This window comes from Brassica napus, chromosome C8 (assembly GCF_020379485.1).
Source record: "Brassica napus cultivar Da-Ae chromosome C8, Da-Ae, whole genome shotgun sequence".
NCBI classification, from domain to species: domain Eukaryota; kingdom Viridiplantae; phylum Streptophyta; class Magnoliopsida; order Brassicales; family Brassicaceae; genus Brassica; species Brassica napus.
The window spans coordinates 33,946,377-33,971,971 of record NC_063451.1 but is presented as its reverse complement, the minus strand read 5'-3'; the positions used below and the strand labels follow the sequence as shown (position 1 = coordinate 33,971,971).

The 25,595-nt window shown below is 35.8% G+C and overlaps 1 protein-coding gene and 2 pseudogenes across 1 annotated transcript; 2 read left to right on the top strand and 1 right to left on the bottom strand.

Moving 5' to 3' along the window:
• The first annotated feature begins 3,459 nt into the window (after positions 1-3,459).
• Positions 3,460-4,600, top strand: LOC125591611 (annotated as a pseudogene).
• Positions 4,601-7,043: 2,443 nt separating this feature from the next.
• Positions 7,044-12,949, top strand: LOC125591612 (aspartic proteinase nepenthesin-2-like). The gene is made up of 12 exons (XM_048766104.1): positions 7,044-10,217; positions 10,324-10,444; positions 10,511-10,938; positions 11,005-11,161; positions 11,235-11,317; positions 11,397-11,496; positions 11,584-11,656; positions 11,736-11,915; positions 11,992-12,119; positions 12,212-12,313; positions 12,387-12,484; positions 12,566-12,949. Exons 1-12 carry the CDS (start codon positions 9,964-9,966, stop codon positions 12,738-12,740), a joined length of 1,899 nt encoding a protein of 632 aa, XP_048622061.1. The 5' UTR covers positions 7,044-9,963; the 3' UTR covers positions 12,741-12,949.
• Positions 12,950-17,634: 4,685 nt separating this feature from the next.
• Positions 17,635-20,140, bottom strand: LOC125591610 (annotated as a pseudogene).
• Positions 20,141-25,595: the final 5,455 nt, after the last annotated feature.

The window sequence follows — 25,595 nt, the reverse complement described above, 5'->3', positions numbered from 1 at the left end:
AAGCTTATTAAAACAAAAGTAGTTGACCATATGCAAAACATGAAGATATTAGAGTTTAAATCACGTTCCCAACATTTTCTAAGCACTACGTAGTAAACAGAAATGTCGCCCAATATAAAAGTTAATTGATTATGCAAACTTTACAGTTTTATCTTTACTTTTCATAGTTTCAATTCATATTCTTATTACAAACTAGCTTTAAGTTGCATTCTCCCACTAGAATTGATCTTCATTATATCTTATGTTTTCTTTTTATATTACAGTTTTTTTCAATGTCATTATCGGACGTATTCGTTCTCCAAAGTTTTTTCAATTATTATTGCATGATGTCACTGCGGATGCAATATTGTGTAAGATAGCCAGGCACAATAATAAATGTTGTGTTAATACATCTTGATTTTGATATCAAATTTAAGAATTTTTTACCCTTACGTAGTACGGGATAAAACACTAGTTATTTAAATATTTTTAGATTTCTACATATTAGAACCAAACCTGCTTAGATTCCGAATGAACTGACTCAAAACCCATTAAAAATTATAATATTTGAATGAAACTTAATTTAAAAACCCAAAATGATACCAAAAAAAGCAACACATATCCGAAGAGAAACCCAAAACCCATATCTGACTAATTATGTACACAAATAAAAGAAATTTTATTAACGGTTTTGAATTCTTGTCAAAAATGGAGCAATTTCATTCAAACACATGCTGAATTATTATGGTAAACATTTAAAATAAAATGTTGAACTACGATGATAAAGACAATTAATGAAACTAGGCAGTAAAAAATAGTGAAAAAGTAATCTACAAAATGTCATAAAACACTTAAAAATAGTTAAGCACTGTTTTGTATTTTTCAATAATGCATTTGAATTATTTAGAAAAATAAAAAATGAAATGGTTACAATTAGTTAAAAATAAATGAAAATTTGTAAGATTATATTTAAAAATATATATAAGTTTTATTTTGTAATTTAGTTTTAATAAAATAGATATTCTAAAATATAATTAAATTTATTCTTTTTGAAAGCAAAAATAATTGAAAATTAGCTAACAAACCCGACAATCCAAGCATGGATCGTAACAACAAACAGCAAATAATATAATTTATTTTTTTAGGTCTCGCATCGTGCACCGTCTTGTTCCTTTTGACGACAACCTGTTACCAATATTTTAATCAAGAGAAATTTCAATCCACACAACAATTATTGGAATAATTCAACATCTCAGATATTTTAGATAACATGGTCACCAGATGTTCACGTGCATCCTTCAAATCTAGCAATAACCAGGCGTACACATCAAATGTACGTGCAATTATATAATACTGAACCCAATAATATACATTTCATCGGAAAATATACATTTCGTAACATGCATATCCTTTATGTTAATTTCTCTTATATCCAGAATTATCAAGAAAGGACCAACTATTAAGAAAGTGGTTCCTAAAATTAAGAATTGAAAAAGATAAGTGAAAAGACATTATAGAAATATGTAAAATCAAATAAATGTTTATAATAAAGACATAATAGATCTAGAATTATACTTCCTTCATTTCATAAGAGTCGTTTATGATAATATTAAAAATTTCTAGTTTTTTCTGTTTTACCTTTTTTTTAAATTAAGGACAACAATTAGAAATTTTATTTAATATTTATATTGAAAATGAAAAACGACATTTATAATGAAACAAATTTAAATCTAAAGACATTTAATATGAAACAAACGAAATATCTACTTATTTTCTCTAATTCATAATAAGTGTTGTTTAAAGTTTTTGCACATAGATTAAAAATTAAAAAATTTCTATTTTAATTCTATTTAGTACATTATTTTGTTTTATTTCTATTAATTAATAAATTAAATATAAGGGTAAAAGCTGAAATTTTATTTCATATATAATTAAAAATATAAAACAACGCTTAACACTTATAGTGAAATAAATTTTAAATGTTAAAAACGATATTTAATATGAAATAAAAAGAATACTAAACAGAATATTACATGTCATATACTAGGAAAACGTCAAAAATTTGGTTGATTTCTCCGGTATATTCCGGTTCATGTATATTTTTTTTGTAAAAGAAAATGCGTTAAATCCGGGTCTGTTAAAAACATAGACTTAACTTCCGGGTGGAAAGTGTCCACGACATGCCCTCTTCTGGGTATTCATACGGATGTATTTGCAACCGGGGTGAGCAAAACAATGTGATTTTCTGCAGTAGGAAAATCAAACCCAAAATGTGTTTGCATCTATAGGCCGTCCAGTATCGCTAGACCACGAGGTCCACTCATGGTTCATGTATATAAATCAAGGGTAATCAGTTATTTTATCATAAATGGTTAAAAATACATTTATTATTGACATTAAATCGTTTTATTTTTTTATAACTAATTTAACATAAAAAATGAAAACGATATGTTTTAAAATAGTTTTGTATTAATAAAGAATAGTTATGAAACCGTTCAAGAGAAGGTTGGGGGAAGGTGCAGATGACGTTGGGGACTAAAGTGCGTTACTAACGTTAAAGACAGTTACACAACCATTTTAAAAAGAGTCCAAACTGACACGTGGCAGTTTGCTGAATGGACGACAGTTAGTTGTTTGTTGCGGATTACAGCCTGGATTTTTGCCTCCAATTTTAAACGTTTTTTAATTAAAATGGTAATAGATGATGTCACTTTCCAACTGGCCAACTTCTCTTTGTCGTTTTTGCCACGTCATCAACTTCAATTTTTTAAAAAAAATTCCGACCACTCACTTTAATCTGGTGGCCGTTTCTTTGTAACATGTTTATAAAACCGAATATTAATTAATAAATCAAATCATTTTGAACCATCTACATCATACAGTGAAGTTTCCTTTCCTGTGTATCTAGTATATGATTTTGAATTGTGACATTTAACTGTTGCTTTTATCCCGCGTGCATTCGGTAAACCGAAATCACAGTTTTGGTTCATGATGTACCAAAACTTCACCTACTTTAAACTTCTGTAGTTTCAAAAAACAAATCTCAAAACAGACGTTTTGTATTGTAAAATAGATTTAAAAATATGAAAGAAAAGGTATATACAGGCTGGCTATGCCAGTCAAAAGTCAGAAAATGCATAAAAACTGTCTTTACCCAAACGGCCAAACCTAACCGTTATCGTCTTTAATTTTTAGATATTTAACTAATTTAATTAATTAATTAATTTTATTTAATTCTAAAATTTTCACCTCAGATTGTGCGAATAATATCAGAGCTTTCCTTGTAGGTTTCCGTGATTTTGTCGCTTTAACTTCCCACATTACCCCACGCGTTCTTTACTCGCGTGATATCACTCGACTCCATCGTACGATTGCGTAACAGAAAAGAGAGAGTTAGACACATCAACGCAGCGAGATTGTGACACGTGTTAACTTACAGCTGTATCCCAAAACATTCAAAACCGCTTGCGTGGAAGAAGCGGTGCCCATGGGGCCATGACTTTCTCCACCGACTCAGTCGGTTACCGGTTACGTTTCCCATTTCTCTGTTATAAATACATTTTCTCCTCTCATCAGTTCCCCGACCTTCTTATTGAAAGATCCTCTCGCCTGGTTCAATGGCGGATCGTGTGAAAGGTCCATGGAGCCAAGAAGAAGACGAGCAGCTGAGGCTGATGGTGGAGAAGTACGGACCGAGAAACTGGTCGGCGATTAGCAAGTCAATTCCAGGTCGGTCTGGTAAATCGTGTCGATTACGGTGGTGCAATCAGCTATCTCCGGAGGTTGAGCATCGACCGTTCTCACCGGAGGAAGACGAGACGATTGTCTCTGCTCGCGCCAAGTTCGGTAACAAATGGGCCACGATCGCTCGTCTTCTCAACGGCCGCACGGACAACGCCGTGAAGAACCACTGGAACTCGACGCTCAAGCGGAAATGTTTAGATGGTAATCCGACGACGGAGGAGGATCAAGATCGGGCGAAGAAGAGGAGATCGATGAGCTCTGAATCTGTCCCTCCGGTGGACACTGGATTGTACATGAGCCCTGAGAGTCCCACCCACGTTGCTAGCGACTCCAGCGCGGTTCCTCCTCAGCTTTTTAAACCAATGCCAGTTTCCGGCGGATTCACGGTGCCGTCGCCGGTGGAAATGACGTCATCGTCGGAGGAAGATCCGGCAACCACGTTGAGTCTGTCACTGTCGCTTCCCGTAAGCCAGGAGTCGAGGAACACGGGTTCGAGCGACAACTCGTTGCCGTTTCCGAAGTTTGAGAGTCAGATGAAGATTAATGTAGAGGAGAGAGGAGAAGCGCGTAGAGCTGAGTTTATGACGGTGGTGCATGAGATGGTTAAGGCGGAAGTGAGGAGTTACATGGCCGAGATGCAGAGAAACAACGGTGGTGGATTCGTCGTCGGAGGTTTCTATGATAGTGGAATCACACCTAAGGTTGAGTAGTTTTTTGGCACGTGAGAGAGAGAGACAGAGGAGTTAGGTGATCGGAATTGGTTTGGGGATTTGAAGAGCAATTCATTTTTGGGTTGTGGTGAAATGAAAAAGAATGTACAGTTCAATTAAAATTGGATAATAATAATAATATTTATGGAATAATCTTATTCAAAACATCTGAGCATCTCTTTGTTTGGTGATCATCGATTCAAATCTCAAGTGAACAGAGTTCGTGTCTTCGTGATACCTATTACTAGTAGATTGAAATAAAAATGTGTCATCGAATTTCTGGATTTAAATTGGTTACTGATCAGTCGACCTTGTGACATAGCCCGCGACATATACTCTCAACTCATTTCTATGTTTCATATTTGTACAAATCCTCCTATTATTTCCTAGCCATGGGTATTATATCCGAACCCGACCCTGTCGGATCCATACCCGACCCGTCCAAATTACCCTATTGGGTAGAAATGTTAAAGACCCGCGGGTCCCGGTTCGGGTCCGGTTCTTACCCGAGATCCGGTGGGGTTTTTGAAGAACCGAAAATATGTAAACCTAGATCCCTAATCGGTCCAAGCCCACTTGAAATCTTGAATAAATCCTCCTATTATTTGAAGAACCGACATATACTCTCAAGTCATTTCTATGTTTCATATTTGTATAAATCCTCCTATTATTTCCTAGCCCTGGGTATTATATCCGGACCCTACGACCCGACCCTGTCGGACCCATACTCGTCCCGTCCAAATTACCCTATTGGGTAGAAATGTTGAAGACCCGCGGGTCCCGGTTCGGGTCCGGTTCTTACCTGAGACCCGGTCGGGTTTTTGAAGAACCGAAAATATGTAAACCTAGATCCCAAATCGGTCCAACCCCATTTGAAATCTTGAATATCTTACTTCCTAGTTACTCTTAAAAATCGTTTCCACTTCCCTAATTTTCGTTTCTACTTCCCGAAATTATAGTGATTCTCAATTAATCTTGTCTATCTCTTAATTCAACCACAAACTGGAATCACGGGGTCAATTTTGAAGCTCAGCGTTTTCTCCTCCATCAGAGGCATCTCGGTCTCGTAGTCGATCACGAACATGTTAACTTTCTTTGCTTGATAGTTTATGTTTCTATTTGATTTAGTTTGATAATTTATGATTTTGATTTGAAGCATGTTTCTCTAACCTCTTCTATATTTAACTCTCTAATTCACTGTTGTTTGTTTGTGAATCATATAGATGGCGTCTTGTGCCCATACAGAGGAGAGAGTTGATCCAATGTGTGATGATGATGATGATTATGATGATTCTAATGCATCTGGAGATGAAGTTCAGACTCCAAGTTCTCGAAATAAAAACAAGCATAAAGAAACAAATGAAGCCGGTAGTTCAAAGAAGGCTAGATCATGGGTGTGGGAACATTTCACCAAAACGAAAGAAGATAAGGACATAGATAATTGTAACTAATGTGGGAAAGAGATGGCAAGTGCGAGCAAGTCTAGAACAACTAGCTTGTCAAAGCATTTGAATCTTGCTTGCAAGAGTTACCAGGTATGGCAAGCAGCGAATAGGTTTGGTACACAAGGTGTGATGTCTCCAAATGGTGAAGATGGTAATCTAAGGGTGTGTAAGGTCTCTAATGAAGTCTTTAAGGAAGCTACAAACGAGATGATGGTCTTGAGAGAGTTAGCTTTGTCTTGGGTAAACAGCTTAGTGTGAAAACATTTATGTGATAAAACGAAACTTTACTCACCTCATTCTAGGAGAACTGCCAGACGAGATATAATAGAGATGTATGTGAAAAAGAAAGAGGCGATGAAGAAGATACTTAGAGAGAACAAGCAAAGACTTTCATTGACTACTGATATTTGGACCGCTCCTTATACAAGAGAAAGCTACATGGTAATCACAGCTCACTTCATAGATGCTGGGTGGAAGTTAAGGAAGCTCATTATTGGATTCAAGAACGTTGTTGATCATAAAGGATCCACATTCTCAAAGGTTCTTCTTGATTGTTTAGAAGAATGGGGTATCAAAAGAGTGTTTTGCATTACTGTTGATAATGAATGCTACTGCTAATGGTTCAGCTATGACAAGATTTAAGGAAGGTTTCAAGGAGATTGGAGATGAGGCCATGGTTTTAGATGGCCGGTTTCTACATATTCGCTGTGCTACTCACTTTCTCAATCTTATTGTCAAGGAAGGTTTGCGGGAAGCTGACAACAGTATAAATGCAATTCGAAATGGCATTCTGTTTGTGAGGTCTTCAACGCAGAGACATATATCCTTTGAACAGTGTGTTGAGTCAGGAAAACTTCAGAGAGGAAGTTTGCCTCTGGATGTCACCACAAGATGGAATTCTACATATCTGATGCTAGAACATGCAATGAAGTTCAAAGTGGCTTTTGAGAAGATGGAAGTTGAAGATAAGCCATATAATGACTATTTCAATGAGTTTGTGCAAGGAGAGAAACAAATTGGACCACCAACTAAAGATGATTGGGAAGCTGTTGTCAGGTTAGTTCAATTCTTAATCATTTTCTACCAAGCTACATTGGTTTTGTCAGCTTCAACTTCAGTCTGTGCGCACAAGTTTTATCACGCAATACACACAGTCACGAGAAATATTAGTGGATTAAGCACTACTCCTGGTTCTGATGCAATATTAAGGTCTAAAGCTGCATCTATGTTAGGAAAATTAGGCAAGTATTGGGATCCATTCGGGGAAAAAGTCAAGATGAATAAACTCATCATTGTAGCTGGTGTTCTTGACCCAACCAAGAAGATGAAATTTGTAACTAAATGTTTTGAGAACTTGTACGAAAAATAGAGTGTTGAGGCGACTCAGTTAACTAAAGAAACTGAAGACATTTTGAGGAGTTTGTTCAATGAGTACAACAACAGTTACAATGCTAACAAGAATGGTGGGTCAGGGTCTACTGCTGCGTCTGTTCGTAGTCAGTCTCAAGCTACCTCTTCTCAGTCTCAAGATCAGTTTGTTTAAGAAGTATCTCAGAGAATAGTACTTGGAAATGGTGTTGCATATGAGAGCATGAATGACATCTATGATGAGCTTGGCCAAGAAGCTGGTTTTCAGGAAAAAACAAACGAGTTGGATCTCTATTTGAAAGAGAGTGTGGAGAATCATCATGTGATGAATCGTACAGAGTATGATGTACTCTCTTGGTGGAGGAGAAATAGTGGTAAGTATCTGGTTCTATCACTATTAGCTAGAGATGCATTTGCAATGCAAGTGAGTTATGTTGCATCTGAGTCTGCTTTTAGCACAAGTGGTCGAGTTTTGGATCCAAGCAGAAGCTGCTTGACACATTACATGATAAAAGTGTTAATGTGCACTGAGCAATGACTCAAATCAAATGCGAAATTAAAGTCCGTGGCAGAGGAATTATAAGACAAGAACAACTAGTTAAGGAGGTGGAGACAGAAGATGATCTTATGAGAGGTAATTTCAAATCTCTATTACTCTTTTTTTCAAGTTTTATTTATGCTTGTTACTTGTGATTACTAACCTTTAGTTGTTTCATTTTTATTAGAAATTGAACCTGGTTTTAACTTCAGAAGTCTTTGACTTTGAGATTTAGGAATGAGTGAAGAAATAGCAATGGTAAGGTTGATTTTTGGAACTCTTTGATATGAATGTAAGTTTCATAGTTCATGTATGAACTATATTATAATTCTTAATGTTCGTACTTCTTAGTTTCAGATGGTAGAGACTTAGAGTCTTGAGTTTGAGTTGGAGAAAACTTGAATGTTAATGATCAATGAAGTTGTCACCAGTCTCAGTCTGGTTTGTTTTTTTTCCTTTGGCTTTGGTTATGTTTATTGAACCTTTTTGTTTTCAGTTTGCGACGTTGTTGTTTGACTGTGTCATGTTGGATTGTGGAACATGGAAGCTTTAATTTGATGTGTTTGAACATTTATTGATATTTTAGGTTTTGAAGTTTTGATCTGTTGTTAAACATGCTCATTTGTCAAGTTCAGTTGTGGTATAATGTAGGTTTTAAAGTAGGTTATGTCATGGTTTAGTGCTTTAATTTTTGGGTAACCCGAAGGACTCGACCCGAAGGACTCGACCCGAAATTTTTTAATTTTACTGAAATCGATGAATTTTACCCAAAACCGACCTGAAACCTTTGGGAATCGAAAATAACAGGTTTTTAACGGTTCCTTGAGACTTTGACCCGAACCGACCCGACCTCGATAAGACCTGAACCGACCCCGAACTGATAAATTCAAATTACCCGATTGGGTCCTAAACTTCAAGACCCGAAGGACCCGGACCCGAGAAGACCGACTCGAACCCGACCCGAGGACCCGAATGTCCAGGGCTATTATTTCCATTGGACTCAAACCGTGACTAGTGAGACTTTCTAAGCAAGGCGACCTATATACATAGTACATTGTCAAATCTCAAGTGAATAGAGTTCGTGATACCTATTACTAGTAGATTGAAATGAAAATGTGTCATGGAAATATGGAATTTCTGGATTTAAATTGGTTACTGATCAGTGGACCTTGTGACATAGCCTGCGACATATACTCTCAAGTCAATATTTCTATGTTTCATATTTATATAATTCCTTGTATCATTCCGTTGTACTCAAACCGTGACTAGTAAGATCTTGCAAGTAACAGAGCCTGGGCGATACATAGTACAGTGTCAAAGCCAACCAAACGTATGATTGATTACAAGAAATATTTTGTAGACTCTAGAAAAATTTCTAAAGTGGTCAATGAATTTCTTGTTAATATAAAGCATTTGACATCAAAAGATCACCATGTTTCGTTCTTTTGGTTTAAATAAGCGAGTCTCTCATATGGATTAGCAACTCATAATTACCGGATCTACAAGAGGGCATAAAATCTTCGTGCTCGATCGAGCTGTTTTCCTACGTCTTCCTGAAGATATAAAGTTCTTGATATGTTAGAAAAGCTAGCTCACTGAAAAAAGATGATAGGTGATAAAATTCGAAACCACATCCAAAGACACCAGCGTTACTAGCCCAAGACATCAACTTGCATGGGATGGGGGGTCTAATGTGGTTTCGGCTCTATTTACTTGCATGTGTTTCCTTCTTCAGCTATGTTCCAATTTTCTGCATCATGGGTTGGCGAGTTCTAGTGTGTGTCCATCGAATACATGTCTTTACCACTAAAAACTTTCTCACTCAGCGTTTTCCGAATGTACTTATACTATTCAAAGAAACATGTTCACTCATCAAAGTTGCCAAACAGAACATGATTCAAAAAGTCTGGAATATACGAAATTTTCAAATGGTGGGCACTGGAAGAAGAAGATGGTGCGTAGATTCATTTTCATGTGATTATTTTAACTGCGTATAGTCTTATGAACAAAAAACTACGTCGTTTCGTAATTTACTTGGCCATTAACTGTGTTTTGTCTCAAAGCTTGGTTCCGAACTTCCAGTAGATTTAACGTCTGTCTATTTCCCATCTTCTTCCCTCCTCTTACTCGCATCTTCTCCGTCGGTACGATCACACCTGAGAATTCCGCCGACGATTAAATGGCGCTGGCGTCTATCGGCGCGATGTTCTCACTCCTAATCTATCTCTCTCTTCCATGTTCAAATGCGGCTGCTGAAAACATTCTCCACCAATCTCCTCCTCCCGCGGACGGATCACGCCGTCCAATGGTGTTCCCGTTGTTTCTCTCTCAACCCAATTCTTCGAGATCCATGTCTCTTCTCCATCGAAAGCTCCACTCAAAATCACTCCCTCACTCTCGCATGAGACTCTACGACGATATTCTACTTAACGGGTAACCCCCCGATCAACTGAACAAACTAAGTTCCCTTTCTCTCATCAGCAATCTCCCATCTTTGATAATTAATGTAGAACGTATCATTTCATCATGTAACATGCAGGTATTACACGACGCGTCTATGGATCGGTACACCCCCACAGATGTTTGCTCTCATAGTTGATTCCGGCAGTACTGTCACTTACGTTCCTTGTTCCGACTGCGAACAATGTGGCAAACATCAGGTAATAATAAAGCTCATATCAACCATGACATCCCTCAAACATCTTATCTCGTGGTTATTTCACCAGGACCCAAAGTTTCAGCCGGAGATGTCCACCACGTACCAACCAGTGAAGTGCAACATGGACTGTCACTGTGACGACGATAAAGAACAATGCCTTTACGAGCGTGAGTACGCCGAACACAGCAGTAGCAAAGGCGTCCTCGGAGAAGATCTTATATCGTTCGGGAACGAAAGCGAGCTTACACCGCACCGAGCTGTTTTCGGTTGTGAGAATGTGGAGACTGGTGATCTCTACAGTCAACGTGCTGATGGCATTATTGGGTTAGGACAGGGAGATCTCAGTCTTGTTGATCAGTTGGTGGATAAAGGTTTGATCAGCAACTCTTTTGCTTTGTGTTATGGAGGGATGGATCTAGGTGGAGGCTCCATGGTTCTTGGTGGGTTTTCTTACCCGTCTGATATGATGTTCACTGACTCTGACCCTGACCGTAGGTATGTTCCCAAGGGTTTGTCTTTTGTGTTGATTGGTGAATGGATACGGTTTAATACCATAGACAGTCCATATTACAATATAGATCTGACGGGGATACGTGTCGCTGGGAAGGACTTGTTGCTGGACTCGAGAGTGTTTGATGGAGAACATGGCGTTGTTTTAGATAGTGGTACTACGTATGCTTATCTCCCTGACGCAGCGTTTTCAGCTTTTGAGGAAGCTGTAAGAACTCTCGAATCTTTGTTTTCTCTTACACGACTGGGGCTCTTTATCTTCTTTTTGTTTAATTGTGTAGTTAATGAGAGAAGCTTCCCCATTAAAGAAGATTGATGGCCCTGATCCAAATTTTAAAGATACTTGTTTCCATGTTGCTCCAAGGTATTATGTCTTTGTGATCTATTTTCAAAACATTTCAATCAAGGGAAGTTACTGAAAGTTAAGTTGCGTTATGCTCAAGCAACGATGCCTCTGGACTTTCAACGATATTTCCATCAGTGGAAATGGTGTTTAAGAGTGGACAGTCATGGCTGTTGTCCCCTGAAAACTACTTGTTTCGAGTAAGTGATTCTCGTATGAGATTTTATTTTCTCTCTATAGCTAATGTTGTAGCAGCTGATATGATTACTTCTTTTGTTGAATAAAAGCATTCCAAGGTGCATGGTGCATACTGTCTTGGTGTATTCCCAAATGGTAAAGATCATACAACTCTTTTAGGAGGTAAATAGATCATATCTTTACTCTGTTTCTGGCTACCTTCACTTTATTACACTGGTAATCTTATGTCTTGTGTTGCAAGGAATTGTGGTTCGCAACACACTTGTTGTGTATGATCGTGAGAATTCTAAGGTTGGATTCTTGAGAACCAATTGTTCTGAGTTATCAGATAGGCTTCATATTGATGATTCAGCACCACCACCTGCCACATTGCCTTCAAATGATTCAAATCCAACCCTCAACACATCAAGCAGTCTCCCAGGTTATAGTAACAACTAAAAAAAAAAAAATATATTATATTTAATGTCTACCGATGTTTTTGTACATATTTTCCTCAGGAGGGGAGATTCAGATTGGTCAAATAAACCTTGATATCCAACTAACAGTCAATTCGTCATATCTGAAACCTCGCATGGAAGAGCTCTCCAAGGTATTATCCAAGGAGCTGGATGTCAAATCTTCACAGGTGAGCCATATTGATGAACACACTATAGTCTATAGCTTGTAAGCCTTCAACCCTCTTTTTTGTTCCTAATATATCGGAGTCATTTGTCACAGGTCTATATATCGAACCTCACCTCCAAAGGAAACAACTCTCTCATTAGAGTAGTTGTCGTTCCTACTGAACCTTCTAGTTTATTCTCCAATGTCACAGAAACGGTATACAATAAACATCTCTTTTTATTGCTAGATTTTCATCCTCTTACTTGACTTTTCTTTATTCTCCTTGTAGAGCATAGTTTCTCGGTTTACCAATCATCAAATCAAGCTTCCTGACATCTTCGGAAACTATGAGCTCGTTAGTTACACACTCGAGCCTTCAAGAAAACGGTACAACACTCATTCTTAACCATAAAAAAAGAAGAGATTGTCTCAAAAGAAAAGTCTCTTTTTTTCTGCATTTGGTTTTAGGGCAAGATGGGTGATGAAAAACACCATTGTGGTGATGGCAATATTGATCGTTGCTGTAGTTGTTGGCTTAATAGCTTATGGAGTCTGGTTGATGTGGAAACGCAAACAAGCATCAAATCCATATATACATGTAGATGAAGCCATAGTCGCTGAGCAAGAGCTGTTACCTTTATAAAAAAATAACCCTCGTAATACCTTGTTTTCCTCAACCTTATCATACAAACTGTTTGGTCTTTACTCAAAAGACAGGACACCAACTGTCTTTTATTTTTATGGCAAAGGATACCAACTGTCTTTATGATCTTTTTTTGCTTAGTAAATAATACCAAGTTTACTACTTGTATACCCTTTTCACTACTGTCTCGCTCTCTCATGTAAAAGATTGTACAGTGCAGAAAAGTGCATTCAGATTGATCGATTTTTTTCTTTGTCAGATTCATATTATTTTATTAGCTCATAATGAAATTGCTGTTCTCTGCACCAATCAATGTTCAGTTATTAATAGATCATACTTGCTCTGAGACCAAGAGCAACCCATTAGAGCCATTGTTAACTGGCCAATCAATTTCTCGAAACAGTTTGATGAATAATCTCTTTCTCTGTTTCTTACTTTCTTGACTCTTTCTCTCTCTATCTTCCTTAAGGTTTTAGACTACAAAAAATTTGGATTTACCAATAATAAGATTAGAATCATTCAGTTTCGAGAAATTTAGGTTATAGGACTGAATCAACTTAGGATTTGATCGTATTAGATTTCGCTTGAAAGGGGAAACGCTTTGTCTACTTTGGTCTAATCCCATTGTAGTCTTGACCAATAGATTGAAGTTCTTTATAATTCAGGTTGACAAACAGGATACGCAATTAGCTGAAATTTTTTGTAGCAATCAAAAGGCTACAGAAAATTTGCTCACGAAGAGGTGAAGCTAAATCCTAGAGTATAATGTAATGTAGTTTTGGCTGAAAATGAGAAGGCAGAGAAAGTATAAATAAGCAACATGTACATATATATATAGCCACCGCCATATGTTCTTAAGATTTTATATCCACAACCACACACACATTTGATGAAACCCATAAGTACATAAAATCAAGCTTAGATTTAACAATATAGTAAAGAAGATTCCATCTCTAATTGCTGGGATATCTTGGTTCAACTCTTGGTGGATGATGGCTGGGACAAGATCACCCATTTCTTTATACGGTACATGTTTCAAACAGAGATGTATTCGGTTTGGTAGGAGAGGAATGGCAGGAAGCATGGAGAACACCATCAGCCTGCTCTTATACTTCAACGTACAATAGATAAGCAGATCCGAAATAGAATCTTTGAAGAAACCTTGGAGAATATTCTAATTTTGGATCTTTTCAATAACTACAGAGAAATTCTAGTAAAGATTAGCGCTTTTCATTGAAGCAAGGATTGCATCTTCACCACTAAAAGTATTTTCCAAATTAAAGATTCTGAGAAGTTTGTCATTCTATGCTTTTATCGTTGGTGTTGAGTTCATGTAAAGGACAATTGCTGAAAACGTTGATTCTTAGGTTATGGAGATGGTCGATGATTCTATGATACTATTGATCTTTTAGAAGGCTATTCTTGACTACAATGTTATAATTGGTCTTGCCAACAAACTATTATCATTAGCAAACATATACATGATCTTTTATAGGCTTAAACTACCACTATCTCATTTTTTAATCCTATTTACTTTTTTTTTTGTTAAGTACGTGAATTCCATTAATAATGTTGCTGGGAGATACAATATTCTTTGACGAATCTAATCCTAATGAGTCTAAGAGCATGTTTAATGGGGGTTCTTAGGGTGAAGTTCTTAGCGGAATATAAGAACCCGTCTCTTAACTTTTAACTAAAAAAATTAAGAACCGGTTTTTAGCTTTTTAGTTAAAAGTTAAGAGACGGATTCTTATATTCCGGTAAGAACCCTACTCTAAGAACCCCCCCATTAAACATGCTCTAAATCGCTAAATTGGCAAGACAAAGCTTTAGTAAAGCCACAAAAAAAGTAAAAAGGATTAAAAATTATTTATAATTTATAAATAATTATTCTTCCATTATTAAATATTATGTTTGTTAAAATTTTGTAATTTATATTTTTAATACTTTTAATTTTTTTTGTTTTAATGTATTTATTTTAAGTAAAATATCAATTGCAATTAAAATGTCTAACTGTTAATATGAAAATTATAGAAAAGATATATCTATATTAATAATAATTTTTATTTATTGATAATACAAACTTAAATATATTATTAAATGAAAATAAAACAGATTATTTTAATGTTTGGTGAAATTAATAATATTACATTAATTTTTACTATTGCATTATTATATCTAGTTTTATAATAATTTGAACTAATTAATGATATTAATTTGACTATGTTATTAATTAAAACATAGTCAAATCACTACAAGAAAACATAACAATTTCTCATCACTTAAATTGATCAAAAAAGTTTTGACCACAATCCGACAATTTCGTGACGATTAAAAGAAGTGGACGAGAAGTGGTCATAAATTACTAACGAATAATATTAGTTAGAAAATGGTCAAAAAATTGTGACCAAATCTTGACGACTAAAATATGGTCAGAAAAGTGGTCATAATTTGATCATAACGTAGTCACAATTTGCTTTAGAAAATAGCGGTTTCTTGGCGTTTGGTTAGTGGTCAGCAACCTTGAATGTGGTCAGAAAATTGTCACAAATTTTGATTTTGTTTACGTTAACAAACTAGCCGTTAACGATACTTCTCTATATAAATGATTTAGTTCATTGTAGGCAATTCACCAAAGCTGAGAAACAACGCATTAAAAAATGTCTTCAAACAGTTATAATTTTCGTTCATGGATGAACAATCAATGGGATTCAAATGGCCAAATTTCAAAGGAGTTTGCGGAAGGACTTAAAGAATTTATGGGATTTGCCGGAAACCAAGATCTTACTTTGAGAGGAGGTGAGATGTTTTGTCCAAGTATTCGTTGTGATAATAGTAAATTTATTCCTATAAAAAGAGTATGGAATCATTTGTATCAGTGTGGATTTACACCTAACTATAAAATCTGGTATTTACACAAAGATGTTGATATAGGAAATATACCTAGAACTAGTGAAAATATGCCGGTTAGTTTAGAGGAATCTATAGATGCAGTAGAAATGGTAAAAGATGCATTTCGTGAAAATATCTCCTCTTTTATAGAAGACGGAAATAGGGTTGAGGAACCAAATTTAGAAGCAAGAAGATTTTTTGATATGTTGGATGCAGCTAAACATCCAATATATGAGGGTTGTAAAAATGGTCATTCTCCTTTGTCCGCTGCAACAAGGATGATGGGCATAAAGACAGATTTTAATTTGGCAGAAGACTGTGTAGATGCAGTTGCTAGTTTTGTGAAAGAATATTTGCCAGAAGATAATATGTGTCCAGCTTCTTATGACGAGGTAGATAAACTTGTTTCCGGTCTAGGTTTGCCTTATCAAATGATCGATGTTTGCATCGATAATTGTATGATATATTGGAAAGCAGATGCGAACTACTTGTCATGCCGATTTTGTGGAAAACCTCGGTTTAAGGCCACCAGTGGGAGAGCCAAAGTTCCGTATAAGCGTATGTGGTATTTTCCATTAGCAGATAGGCTTAAAAGGCTATATCAATCTCAACGGACAGCAAGTGCAATGAGATGGCATAAGGAGCAATCAAGTGGGGGAGATATTGTGCATCCCTCAGATGCAAAGGCATGGAAGCACTTTCAGTCCCTTTATGAGGAATTTGCATTAGAGAGTAGAAATGTCTACCTCGGACTATCCACTGATGGTTTTAATCCATTTGGAAAATATGGAAGGCAATATTCATTGTGGCCAGTGATTGTCACACCTTACAATTTACTCCCTTCTTTGTGCATGAAACGGGAGTTTCTATTTCTCACCATACTTGTTCCTGGTCCAGAACATCCGAGAAGATCTCTTGATGAATTATTACAGCCACTGATTTGTGAGTTGCAAGAGTTATGGGCAAATGGTGTCGAAGCATTTGATGTTTCGTGTCGACAAAGTGTTAAAAATATTAATATTTTTAGTAGTGTTACATTGAACTAACAGTTCTACTTGGTTACCTCTTTTATAAGAAAAGGTGCATGTCAAAAAAAAGACTACTTATGTATTGTTTCTTGTTTCTCTGGAACTTTTAGCCCAGTTATCATAAGTTTATTTAATGAATATGACTCTACTACATTGTTAGCCTACAAGTGATTACATTCATTTTGTCAAAAGTAAAGAGTATGAAGTTACACAAAGGTTGAAAGCAAATATCTGTAAATTGACAACATTCAAAAATAATGAAATAACTGGTTGTTACCTTCTACACTGTTTATGGATTGAGTATGGGTATTAGATTTATTTGGTGATATTATCGGGTCGGGGCTAAGCTTACAAAAAGGCAAGAAACGCAGTTGAGTTGCTTCGTCTTCCCATTCAACCTCTTTAATCCACCCTTCCTCTGCGTATTCAATGAAAAATACTTCAAACCTGACAACACTGTTAGAATCCAACGGAAACTTTCTCAGCATCGGACATTCTGAAATGTTGATCCTGCTCAAACATGGAAAGACAGAGGACTCCAGTATATGCTCTTCAACATAGGTGAATGATATAAGTTGAGGCTTCTTAGTTTTTGAAAAGGAACAAGTCCTCCTGTAACGCTTGCAGCTTTTTACTTGCTTATAATCTCTTCCAATTGATTTGAGTATTTAACTCTAAGATCAACAAGGTTTGGAGCAAACACCAGCCACGTCAAATCTTTAAGACGATAGCAAACACATATATCGACTTGGGAGAGACTTTGGAAACATGGAGTTGTCCTCTCAATCTGTATTTTCCCCATTGTGCATCCCGTTAGGTTGAGCCTACGTAGATCACTCGTAGCTAGCAAAGTCAATACTTTCGTTGATTCTCCAATACTGTTGATGCCTACCTTTCGGATGCATTTTACCAACATAGGAGAACTTAACAGTTGATCCAAAACAAACCCTGATCTGACCTCAATGGTAAGATTTTCAAGATATTCCAGGAGCTGCAGCTCCTTCAGCAAGTTCATATCTAGCGTCTTGTTCGATCTCATATACTTGGTTTATTGCCCTTTCTCTACCTTGGCTTTCATCTATGAATCCCTCACATATCTAATAATCCACCAGTCTCTCTTTATCTATAAGATAATCTTCAGGAAATAGAGAGCAATAAAGAAAACATGATTTCACCACCTCTCCATTTACGCTATCATAGCTATACTTGAGAATAGGAAGAATTTCATCTTTCATGCCTGAAAAATCTGCCGCCGATAAAATCAAAACGTCCATTGCATGACGCCATTCTTGTACCGTACTTTTGCATGACATAGTTTCCCCGATTACATTGAGTGCCAATCAGGCCCGGGCTTCATCCCATACACGTGAAACAATCGTATGGGGCCCATGATTTATCAGAAAAAAGAGGTCTACTTTTTCTATTGTTGTTACTTAAATAGATCAATATGTATTGTAGACGACTTAAAAAAAAGTGACGAAACATCTTTTATATACAAACACGGTTAAATCGTACATATCCTTTTATGTTATTTAATATGAATGGATTAAAAAGGCAAAACTGATTTTTTGGGTCAAAAAAGAACATAAATTAAGAATAATTATCTTTTAGGATAAATTATTTTTTCTTCAGAGGGAATTGTGTTTCATTCTTTTTCTACTACCTCCTCGCACGAGTTACAAGGCCAAAATATAAAAAGAGTTATCAAAATATATAGATTGTCTATGATATAATGTTCACAATCCCGTTTTAGATGCTCCAACCGAAAGAAGCTTTGTAAAAATATGACTTGCGATTAACTATACTACAAAGAAATATTTAATGGTTAATGGTTTGACTATGTTATCAACTAAGAAAAATATGATCAGAAAACCTTGATTCTAAAAGTTTGATAGATAATTTTCAGAAAAAATTAAAAAGTGTTATTTTACAAAAAAAAATATCAAATTTTAATAGTTTTGAAGTTGCTGTAAAAAAATTATTATAAAATTGATTTTTTATCGAAAAACTTTTTATGTATAGTTAAGGGCCTCGGTTTTGTATTTCGTATTGGACCGCCAATATCTCAGGACCGGCACTAGTGCCAATGGTAAGCCAAAACATTTTCCAGCGACTTGTTTTGCGAGATCAGGAATGTCTGCATGGATTTTCAATGTCCTTTCTCCAACTTTCTTTTGGAACAACTCCCATGCTTTGTCGGAACCTAGACAACAGACTTCGATCAGGTCCTCAACCTCCATGCGCCCACACACATCTCTAGAGCGAGTGGTGAACACTACTTTGCATCCATTTGCTATATTCGGATAAGGGACTCCAATCGTTAAATTAATTTTCGCCCATATATCATCGAAGAATAACACAAATTTCCGTGTCTTGAGAACATTGTGTATGCCAATGGCTCTACGATACTCATTGTTTTGGTCTCACTCCACATTCCAAAGCCCTAATTTTTTTGCTATGTCGTCTTGAATCTTAAGGATGTCTAAACTCTTAGACACCACAACCCATAACAACATCGAAGCTGCCTCTTACTTTAGTAAAACTATTGTTGATCTGCGCAAGAAGAGTGGTTTTGCCAACTCCACCCATACCATACAAACCTAAAACCCCAACTCCATCTTCCATGAGACGGTTCCATACCTTTTCAAGCAATGTTTCATGAAAAACAATTGTGGGTGGGATAGGTATCTCTTCAACCTCACTTACATGAACTCCCTCAGTCACCACATCAAAGTCTCCTTGAGAACTGGTACTCTCAACCACTTTTAACATCCAGATTACTCATTTGCCATAACGGTAGCTCATTTTCACATTCTTGGAGCATAATCCACAAAAACACAACCTCTGGAGTTCAGCGGGGCTAGTACTAAGCAGATCGTTAAAGTGATTCTCGATGTCGAGGACATTCTTTAGCCATACCTGGACTTTAGCAAGCATTTGACGGCTTCCCGTAAACTCTTCTCTGCTTACCCTTGCTTGCACATCATCTCGCTTTGCCTTGATCACTTCCATCTCTTTATGCAGAGCTGCTAGATTCTCTGAAAGGTTGTAGATGTAACTTTCATTGACCGATAAACATTGAGAGACTTGATTCACAAGTTGATCACATGAAATGGAGACAGACAAACAACTTCCCATTTCTGAAGAGAGAGAGAAGGAACAATAATTCAGAGAGAAAAACCAGAGCTAATTATTACACAAAAATGAAGATAAAGTTGTTTGTTTTGTTACGAAAGTAAACAAAAGCGGCCACCGTAATGTTTGAAATAATTAAAGATGTGGGTCCCGCTGCACTATTTGCACAGTAAATTTTCTTCTATATATACGAACGTTTGCGTTCGTTTATAAAGCACACCTAAAAACACTTCTCTTCTATTCTCTCTATGTATCAGTGTTATTTCTTTCTACGGGTATAAAATTTTGCCCTTATTTAAATTTCTGCGATACAAATAAATTCCAGTTCTTTTTATAACACGTTATCAGCACGATCACTCTGCGATTCGAAATGGATAAGAAAGCAAATGGAACAACAACTAAACAAATTGGTAGAGAAGTTTGCATACCAGATAGTGGCACAACGCACACTATACTGAAGGATAAGAGATATTTCTCTACTTTAAAGTCAGTAAAAATGACTATAAACACAATATCAGGTCCTACAGACCTGATCGAAGGAATTGGCAAGGCGAACTTTATGTTGCCTAATGGAACAAAGTTTTCCATAGATAATGCCTTATATTCTCCAAATTCTAAGAGAAATTTGTTGAGTTTCAAAGATATATACCGTCAAGGGTATAACACTCAGTCTGCAACTGAGAATGGAAAGAAGTATTTGTATATAACTTCTGAAAAATCAGGCAAAGGCCTTGTACTGGAAAAATTTCCAGAACTTCCTTCAGGATTGCATCACACTTATATTGATGCTATAGAATCACATCTTGTGATAAAAAGAAATCCAGAAGATGTTACATTATGGCATGATCGCCTTGGTCATCCAGGCACTACAATGATGCGAAAAATCATTGAAAGCTCACATGGTCATTCAATAAAAACCCAAGATATATATCAAAGTAATAAAATGACATGTGATGCGTGTGCTCTTGGGAAATTAATCATAAGACCATCACCAACCAAAATTGACAAAGAATCACCAAAGTTTTTGGAAAGAATCCAAGGTGATATTTGTGGACCAATACATCCACCGTGTGGACCATTTTACTACTTTATGGTATTAATAGATGCATCGAGTAGATGGTCACATGTTTGTTTGTTATCATCTCGAAATATGGCATTTGCGAGATTTCTAACTCAGATAATCAAATTAAGAGCACAGTTCTCAGATTATCCAATTAAAAGAGTTAGATTAGATAACGCTGGTGAATTCACATCCCAAGCTTTTAATGATTATTGTATGGTATCAGGGATTGAAGTAGAGCATTTTGTTGCTCATGTTCATACACAAAATGGTTTGGCAGAATCATTAATTAAACGGCTGCAACTAATTGCAAGGCCATTGATCATGAGATCAAAACTCCCAACCTCTGTATGGGGACATGCTATTCTGCATGCAGAAGCACTAATTCGGATAAGACCAAGTGCATACCACAGATATTCTCCATTACAGTTAGCATTTGGAAAAGAACCAAATATCTCTCATCTAAAAATCTTTGGTTGCGCGGTTTATATTCCAATAGCACCACCGCAACGTACAAAGATGGGACCGCAAAGACGGTTGGGAATATATATTGGCTATGATTCTCCATCAATAATAAGATACCTAGAACCACAAACTGGTGATGTGTTTACGGCACGATTTGCCGATTGTCATTTCAATGAGAAAGAATTCCCAACTCTAGGGGGAGACAATAAACAAGTAGGAAAAGAGATCAAATGGAGTGTACCATCGTTATTACACCTTGATCCTCCTACGAAACAGTCAGAACTAGAAGTTCGACGTATCATGCATTTACAAAATATAGCAAATCAGCTACCTGATGCATTTGCTGATACCAAAATGGTAACTAAATCACATATACCCGCTGCAAATACACCTGCTCGTATTGAAATACCACAAAATGGTGGAACGGCAGTTGATACACGTGAATCAGGAACACGTTTAAAGCGCGGTAGACCTATTGGTTCAAAGGATAAACTTCCTAGAAAACGTAAGGAATGTGAAAAGCATGATACTCCCAAAATAACAGAAAATATTTTGGACGAAGAAAATTGTGAATCGAACGACAATATAAAGCATCTTGAATCTGAAGGAAATCATGAGATTTCTATCAATTACATCCATAATGGAAAGATATGGAAACGAAATGAGATGGATGATATTGATGACGTTTTCTCATACCTTTTAGCAAAGGAAATAAATGAAGAAAACGAAGATCCAGAACCAAAGTCTGTATATGAATGTCAAAAGAGACATGACTGGATAAAATGGAAAGATGCGATTCAAGTCGAATTAGATTCGCTTAACAAACGAAATGTATTCGGACCTATTGTGCTCACACCCAAAGATGTAAAACCTGTTGGGTACAAATGGGTGTTTGTCCGAAAAAGAAATGAGAAAAACGAGATTACAAGATACAAAGCTCGTCTCGTAGCCCAAGGTTTCTCTCAAAGGCCAGGAATTGATTATGAGGAAACTTATTCTCCTGTCATGGACGCAATCACATTTAGATTCCTGATGAGCCTAGCGGCCAATGAAAATTTAGAAATGCGTCTCATGGATGTCGTTACGGCATATTTATATGGATCATTAGATACTGATATCTATATGAGAATCCCAGATGGATTTAAAATGCCTGAAACGTTAAGTTCCAAACCTAAAGAGTTATGTACAATAAAATTGCAAAGATCATTATATGGGTTAAAACAATCTGGACGAATGTGGTATAATCGTCTCAGCGAACACTTAACAAAAGAAGGATACACGAATGATCCTATATGCCCTTGTGTTTTCATAAAGAAAACAACATCCGGATTTGTGATAATCGCGGTGTACGTTGATGATCTTAATATTATTGGAACTCAAAACGAAATCCAAAAGGCATCAAACTATCTGAAAGGAGAATTTGAGATGAAAGATCTCGGCCAGACAAAATATTGTCTAGGATTACAAATTGAACATTCTCGAAAGGGTATATTTGTACACCAGTCTACATATACCAAACGAGTATTGAAACGCTTTAACATGGATAAAGCAACTCCTCTTAGCACCCCGGTGGTCGTTAGATCACTTAATGTTGAAAATGATCCGTTTCGACCATCTGAGGAAAATGAAGAAATACTTGGTCCTGAAACTCCATACTTAAGTGCAATTGGAGCTCTTATGTATCTTGCAAATTGTACTCGACCTGACATATCTTTTGCTGTTAATCTTTTAGCGAGATTCAGTTCGTCTCCTACACGAAGACATTGGAATGAAATTAAACATGTCTTTCGTTACCTTCAAGGAACAACTGATTTGGGCTTGTTTTATCCTAAAAGTTCAAAAGGTCAAATGATTGGTTTTGCAGATGCAGGTTATTTGTCAGATCCACACAAAGCTCGATCCCAGACAGGATATGTTTTTACAATTGGAGGCACCGTCATATCTTGGCGTTCTCAGAAGCAGACACTTGTTGCTACTTCTTCAAATCACGCTGAGATCATTGCACTACATGAAGCAAGTAGAGAATGTGTATGGCTAAGATCAATAAGCCGACACATCTGTTCAAGCAGTGGGATTGGCGAAAATACGGAGCCAACTATTCTATATGAAAATAACGCGGCATGTGTTGCTCAAACGAAGGAAGGATATATCAAAAGTGATAGAATCAAACATATACCTCCGAAGTTCTTCTCATACACTCAAGAGCTCGAGAAGAATAAAGAGATTGAAGTAAGATATGTTCGATCATGCGACAATGCAGCCGACCTCTTCACAAAATCACTCCCTACCTCGGTATTCAGAAAACACATCCATAACATTGGGATGCGCCATCAGAAGGATCTATGACTGTTCATTCGAGGGGGAGCTTACGTAGTTGTACTCTTTTTACCTTACTATGGTTTTTCCCATGGGTTTTCCTGGAAAGGTTTTTAACGAGGCAACAAAGACGTTAAGCGAGAGCGGATAGTGACACCGGCCCCCAAGGGGGAGTGTTACGAAAGTAAACAAAAGCGGTCACCGTAATGTTTGAAATAATTAAAGATGTGGGTCCCGCTGCACTATTTGCACAGTAAATTTTCTTCTATATATACGAACGTTTGCGTTCGTTTATAAAGCACACCTAAAAACATTTCTCTTCTATTCTCTCTATGTATCAGTGTTATTTCTTTCTACGGGTATAAAATTTTGCCCTTATTTAAATTTCTGCGATACAAATAAATTACAGTTCTTTTTATAACATGTTTAATATTTTAAAGACTACCAATGATTTTCAACCACAAACATTGGCTCCTACAATGGTGGCAAACAAGTTAACTGTGTCGACGAAGACTACAAGTCAACAATGTCACTCTAGCATGCAGAGTTGAAAATAATGTGTTCGACTAAATTAAATATTTGTATAAATGTGTGTTGGAAGAAAAATTACAACCGCAAATGGTCTAATATGTATTATTGGATTTTCAGAAAATCAATATTAATGAGTTTTAAACCAAGTCCCTATACGCACCCAGAGTTGAAAACTAGAACAATGTCACTCACTATACGCACGATAGGCCTAAGACGGATTGGATATCCGGGCAATTTTAAGATATTCGGATCTTTATCCGACAGATCTATAATTTTATTATCTTTATCTGGATCTGGGGTTCGCGGATATCCGGATGTCGGATATCCTTCTAAAAATTATAATATCCGGCGGATATCCGGATCCAGATTTGGATCCTTAAAATAAATAAAAAATAATATTAATATATATAAAATATTAACAATAATTTAAAAATAAAAAAATATATAATGTTTTTAGTTATTTCTATGTATAATATTACAAAATTTACATAAAATTTATATATACTATTATAAAAATGAAAATTTATTAAATAAAATTTGTTTTTATATAGATATTATTATTTTTGAAATAGTTATAATAAAATTTACGGATCTGGATATCCGGACTAAAATCAAGATATCCGGATCCGGATTCGGTTTTGACGGATCCAACATTTTACTATCCGGATCCGAATTCGACATCTCCGGATATCCAGATTTTCGGATCGGATCCGGATCTCGGATAAAAGTCTCAGACCTAACGCACCCATAGTTGATTTTATTTTGAGTTGAAATTTAATATATAATAACTAGAATCTACCTAGCTGGGGGTTTTTCTTCTGATGTTTAGTTTTCTTTTTCTTTTCTGGGCAAACTATATTTGTAGATATATTTTCATACAAAGTAACAACACATTTTTTTTTGAGTGAAGTATCAACACATCTTTAAACTTTTAACAGATGTTGTCATACAAATTATAAAATGAAAACAAAATAAAATATAACTCACCGCGAATTAAAATTTAAAATTATAGAGTATTTATAGCACAAAATAAATTATTAATATAATTTCAATAGAGTATATATAAATTTTGAAATTAATTAATAATTTATATTGTGCTAAATAACTCTATAATTTTACTAAATTTTAACCAGGGTGAGTTATATTTTAGTTTGTTTTCATTTTATACTTTATATAAGAACTTTATAAAGTTTGAAAATTCAAATTTTATAAATAATTTATATTTAGTTTTTTTTTTGTAAAATGTAACCTACTATGCATGTTCGTATATATCTTTCAAAATATTAAATAAAAATATGCATTGCTATTTCTATAAAATATATTCTAAAAATGACTTTAAAAATCTTAATAACCAAAAGGTTAACAAATTATTTTTAAAAATTTATAATTTTATGAAAATCTTAATATATCTTAGAATTATAGTTATTT